Source organism: Penaeus chinensis, chromosome 31 (assembly GCF_019202785.1).
Source record: "Penaeus chinensis breed Huanghai No. 1 chromosome 31, ASM1920278v2, whole genome shotgun sequence".
Taxonomy (NCBI): domain Eukaryota; kingdom Metazoa; phylum Arthropoda; class Malacostraca; order Decapoda; family Penaeidae; genus Penaeus; species Penaeus chinensis.
This window is the reverse complement of record NC_061849.1, coordinates 8,807,355-8,812,354: the sequence shown is the minus strand read 5'-3', so window position 1 is coordinate 8,812,354 and position 5,000 is coordinate 8,807,355. Positions and strand designations below refer to the sequence as shown.

Below are 5,000 nucleotides of genomic sequence, written 5' to 3'. Positions count from 1 at the left end.
GTCAGAGCAAAGGACGCGAGCGCAAAGCCCCAAGAGCAAAGCTCGACGGTAACATCGCTCAAGAACACGGCCAAAAGAACTTTTGTGAGCGCCTGGAGAACAGCCATGAAGGCGCAGGATTCTTCCGAGAAAGGACCGAAGCTCACCAGGTCCAGGGACGCGGCGAATTCGAAGCCATCCCCTGTCTCAGAGGAAGAAAGGCCACACGAAAGTTTTAAGAAAGAAATCCGACCCCAAAGTCCCGAAGAGTGTCACCTGGGATAAGAAAGTGACCTTGAGGGAACCGCAAGAGAGCTCGAGGCCGAGTCGGGACCCCTTGAGGAGCCTGCACCTGCAGCCGCTGAGACCGCTGTCGGAGAGGAGCTCCATGTGGTCGGGAGTATGCTTGTCGTCCATTAGGCGAGAGGGAACCTTCACCAAAAAGTACGACTCAGAAAAGGACCGGCTACAGGCTGAATGTAACAGACTCAACGTCGATAAAGAAAGGTAAGGCCGTCGTCGACCTTCTTTATTTTTGGCTAGCAGTAAGCAAATTTAATATTGTGTTGCAAAAATTGTGTAGAGTGAGCAAAATAACCCTTGCAATGACTACAGTGACCTTGCAAATGCATTTCTATATTTTCCTGATCCACAGACTTCAGAGCGAACTGTCCGAGGCACGCACAAGGCTGGAGGAGGAAATAACCGCCAGGAAGGCACTGAGGCGCACGCACGAACTTAATCTGCGCCAGCTGAGAGAGGGAGAACTCAGGAGGACCGAAGTACTCGTGGCCGACCTAAGAAACAGGTGGGTTTCGAAAGAGAGCTCAATGGCATGACGTACTAATTAATGTACCGCAAATAGATGGGCGAAGGAAGGGTAATACGCAGTGGGCTAACAATGAGGCAGGGTGTGACTAATTACAATTTGTTGTGACGACACAGGTTGGAGGACGAGAAGCGCGAGGCTCTAGACCAACAGAAAGGAGCGCTGACGAGAATACACGAATCCGACTTGATAAGGGTAGAACGGGAGAGAGACGAGGATCACCGGAGGCTTCAGCAGGAGAACAAGGCTGCGCAGGAGAAGCTGAGGGCGGATATGAGGAGAGAAGTTACACGGTAGGTCTGATCACGCGATTCGGAGCGGTGAGAGACGAGCCAGTCATGATCTTTAATTCCTGAAGAACAAGCTTTCATATTATAAAGTGGAATGTAGACAACGTTTGTATTAAGCAGAGTCCCGTGGTTTGCTTTAAACAAATTAACTAATCTTTGTTGACGTTGAAATTACCTTTGAATTTTCTTAATTAAATTGATTATCAGATATCTCACAGTGAATTGTAGCATTTCATTTATAAGCAGTGCCTTGGTCGCCTGGCAGTTGCTACTGTTTTGATATGCATCCGCTTCTCTTCCTGATTACTTGAATGTGACTGCGGTGTCTTTACTTTCAGGGTGGAGCCCCCGCAAGTGCAGTGCTGCCATTCTACCGATCGAGATTTAGATAGATTAAACAGAGATCTGTCAACGCTGCGCGAGCACAAGAAACGACTGGAGGATGCAGTAATGGTGAGTGTCCTTTGCGTCAGATGCAAAGCAAATACAGCGTTTGTTCTGATGTACATTTTTGCTGATTATCGAGTGTCCACACGCCGTGTCCTAACTCAGCCTTGAGGACATAAATGAAAGCACGTGGCAGGTCGCAGGTGAGAGCGAGGCGCTCTTCTCAAGTTTTCGATGATGTAGCAGTGACAGGAAGTGGGTGTGTGACTTACATTGGTTGTAGAGAACATTTTGTGTCTGAAGGTCAACCCAAGAGAACATATTTTCTATTAGACTCCTTATTTACTCAGACGTGAATAGAAATCCCAGCACATGAACATTCAATTGCTTCATCCCTCACTTTGAAGCAACTACAAACATGATAAAGATTAATGAGTTAATTGGGATAGATGGCGGAAGACTAGCAAAGCTACGCAAAGGTCAAGCAACACAGACAGAAAAATAGGGTTTCCTTTCTGATGACTGAAGCCGTGTCGTAGTGAGACACTGGGTGCATTGTACGCAGGAAGTTCTGCTGTGTGTTTATTCCTTCGATAATTACGTCGTCTCATTTGCGTGCACGGTTTGTTTGATGGACGGCTTTGTTTTCTGCCTCTAGAAGATTTGTCGTTTAACTTCTTAGTAAGATTAATAATAATGTTGACAAAAGGAAAAAATGGCATTGGACTGGAGCGCCAGAGCGCGCCTCGTGTGCAGGGCGAACGTCGGGCGAAGCAGGAACCGCCTCATTTACACTACGCTCTGGCGAAGCTGCTACGTATATGGCATCCCCTTCTCAGGAACACATTAGCTAAGGAATAACTCCCTTATGACCATTAAATTTAAGTAGATCAATCAATAAAAGAAATAACACCACAGTGGCGTTGCACTCCTGCTGTCATTCCCATTCTTACAGACAATAAGGCAGCTCGACAGCCTCAGAAGGGCGCTGTGATAGGGATCCGTGCAGTTCTGTGTTCTCAGAAGATTTCCTGAATTGGCCGTGTAGCTGACGCTTCTGTCCTCTGCGTGTTACGGCCTCGCGTTGCGGCGAGACAGGATGCGATTTTTATGTGGTCTAAAGGAGGAGGTGATACTGAAGAGACGCGAGGCAGGAGGCAACGTTCACCTGGAACTGCTCCCTCATACGTAGTTGACACTTCAGTATCTCCAGTTTGTTTTCTTCATTAAGGGCCTGATGCAATTATGCTCCAAAGTCATTTGATAATTAAACTGTTACGCATTTCTCGTAGCGGCCATATGAAATTAAAACAGGAATATAACCTTTAATGAACAAGCAATATAGGGGGTCTATGTAAAAACTGGAGGCTGATAATATTAAGGTCATATCTGGATGATAATGATAGTGATAACAACATAATAAGGATAAGGTATTAGAGTGCTAAAGATAGTGACACGAAGATAATTATCATGATATTAGGAGGCATAGTATTAATTATATTAAGATAGTAACAATAATGATATTAGAGGGATACTATTAGTGAAATTAAGAGAGTAATATCACTGATATTAGGGTGATAATTATAGTGATGATGTGGTGTCAGAGATGGCGATGTTGGCATAGGGAGCTGAGGGTACGGGTTTCAAGTACCAATCTGAGCCGCGGAGGGAGGGTTGACCGCAGGTGCGCGTCATCAGGGTCAGTGAAACTAAAACTTGCGAAATAACTTTGCTCTGTGGCCAAGGAAGGAGGCGCTGCTGCTCTTCTCTATCAGCTATTTTATGTGCCTATATATACATATACATATACATATACATATACATATACATATACACATACACATACACATACACATACACATACACATACACATACACATACACATACACATACACATACACATACACATACACATACACATACATACACACACACACACATATATATATGTTGATATATATATATAGATAGATAGGTAGGTAGGTAGATAGATATATAGAGAGAGCGAGAGCGAGAGCGAGAGCAAGAGAGAGAAATAGAGAGAGAGAAATATAGAGAGAGAAATAGAGAGAGAGAAATAGAGAGAGAGAAATAGAGAGAGAAAAAGAGAGAGCGAGAAAGAGAGAGCGAGAGAGAGCGAGAGAGAGCGAGAGAGAGCGAGAGAGAGCGAGAGAGAGCGAGAGAGAGCGAGAGAGAGCGAGAGAGAGCGAGAGAGAGAGAGAGAGAGAGAGAGAGAGAGAGAGAGAGAGAGAGAGAGAGAGAGAGAGAGAGAGAGAGAGAGAGAGAGAGAGAGAGAGAGAGAGAAGAGAGAGAGAGAGTGAGAGAGAGAGCGAGAGAGCGAGAGCGAGAGCTTGTCTCAACATTACCACAGGTGTTTCCTCTCCTCCCCGCCGGCGCGGTGTTCCCGAGGTCGCTAATGGAAGGTAAACACTGAGTGCCGAGATCTCTGCGAAAACCGATTGGGTGCCAGAACCGACGTTGCCCCCCACCCACCCCCTCCACTCCCTCACCCCTGCCTCCTGTTATCGGTAGCCAAGGGAAAAAAGACGGAAGGTGATGCCAGCACACTCGGGAAATAAGAATCACAGCCTTACGAACAGCTTTATTCACCTTTGTTCATGTGTTTGGTCGTTTCCATTCTGAAAAATGTAAACATGATTTGTTCATTCCCCCTCGTGATCTTCTTTTGAGATAGAATTTAACGAAAGGACATAAAGGAATATGGATTATGCTTTTCTTAAAGCTTAAAAAGACGAGTACAGTAAATTATGTTAAATTAAGCCAAGAGAATGTAGACGTCACATACATAGGGGGAGGAAACGCACCCAGACGAGCCCTGTGCTATTTTGGGCCAAAGGGGCGGACTTCCTCCCTCAAGCTTCCCCCTTCTCTCTCTCTCTCTCTCTCTCTCTCTCTCTCTCTCTCTCTCTCTCTCTCTCTCTCTCTCTCTCTCTCTCTCTTCTCTCTCTCTCTCTCTCTCTCTCTCTCTCTCTCTCTCTCTCTCTCTCTCTCTCTCTCTCTCTCTCTCTTTCTCTCTCTCTCTCTCTTCCTCTCTCTCTCTCTCTCTCTCTCTCTCTCTCTCTCTCTCTCTCTCTCTCTCTCTCTCTCTCTCTCTCTCTCTCTCTCTCTCTCTCTCTCTCTCTCTCTCTCTCTCTCTCTCTCTCCCTTATATCATTCTCTTTTTCTCTCTGTTTTTCTTAGTGTTTTAAGTCAGAGCTGATGGGGTGGCACGTGCGGCGTCAAAGGTGCAGTAACGAGTAATTTACAGCAAGATGTGGTTAGGGCGCGAGATTCATGGGAGCGAGACAATTTCCGCTTTAATCTCTGAAATAAAGCGTAAAGTACAGCGAATCGATGTTGCGCCGACAGTAATGAGGCGGAAGAATGGCTAATTGCTCTAGTTTGTTTCCAAGCTGCAGAGCCACACCAAATTATGAAAATGTTAAAGAGGTGCTGCACTCTGTCTTTCCGAATGGCGAGCGGAGAGATCGGAGGCGTCGAGTCACGACCTGCT

The 5,000-nt window shown here is 45.9% G+C and overlaps 2 protein-coding genes across 2 annotated transcripts in view; both read left to right on the top strand.

Moving 5' to 3' along the window:
• The window catches only part of LOC125042216, a 13,186-nt gene extending 12,922 nt beyond the window's left edge, over positions 1–264 (top strand). The window contains exon 2 of the mRNA XM_047637719.1: positions 1–264. This exon is cut by the window's left edge and continues 1,406 nt beyond it. Coding sequence (XP_047493675.1) covers positions 1–264 — 264 coding nt within the window.
• The window catches only part of LOC125042003 (janus kinase and microtubule-interacting protein 2-like), a 161,461-nt gene continuing 156,692 nt past the window's right edge, over positions 232–5,000 (top strand). The window contains exons 1-4 of the mRNA XM_047637464.1: positions 232–486; positions 635–787; positions 925–1,101; positions 1,437–1,551. Coding sequence (XP_047493420.1) covers positions 368–486; positions 635–787; positions 925–1,101; positions 1,437–1,551 — 564 coding nt within the window. The 5' untranslated portion in view covers positions 232–367. The remainder of the gene's footprint in view (positions 487–634; positions 788–924; positions 1,102–1,436; positions 1,552–5,000) is intronic.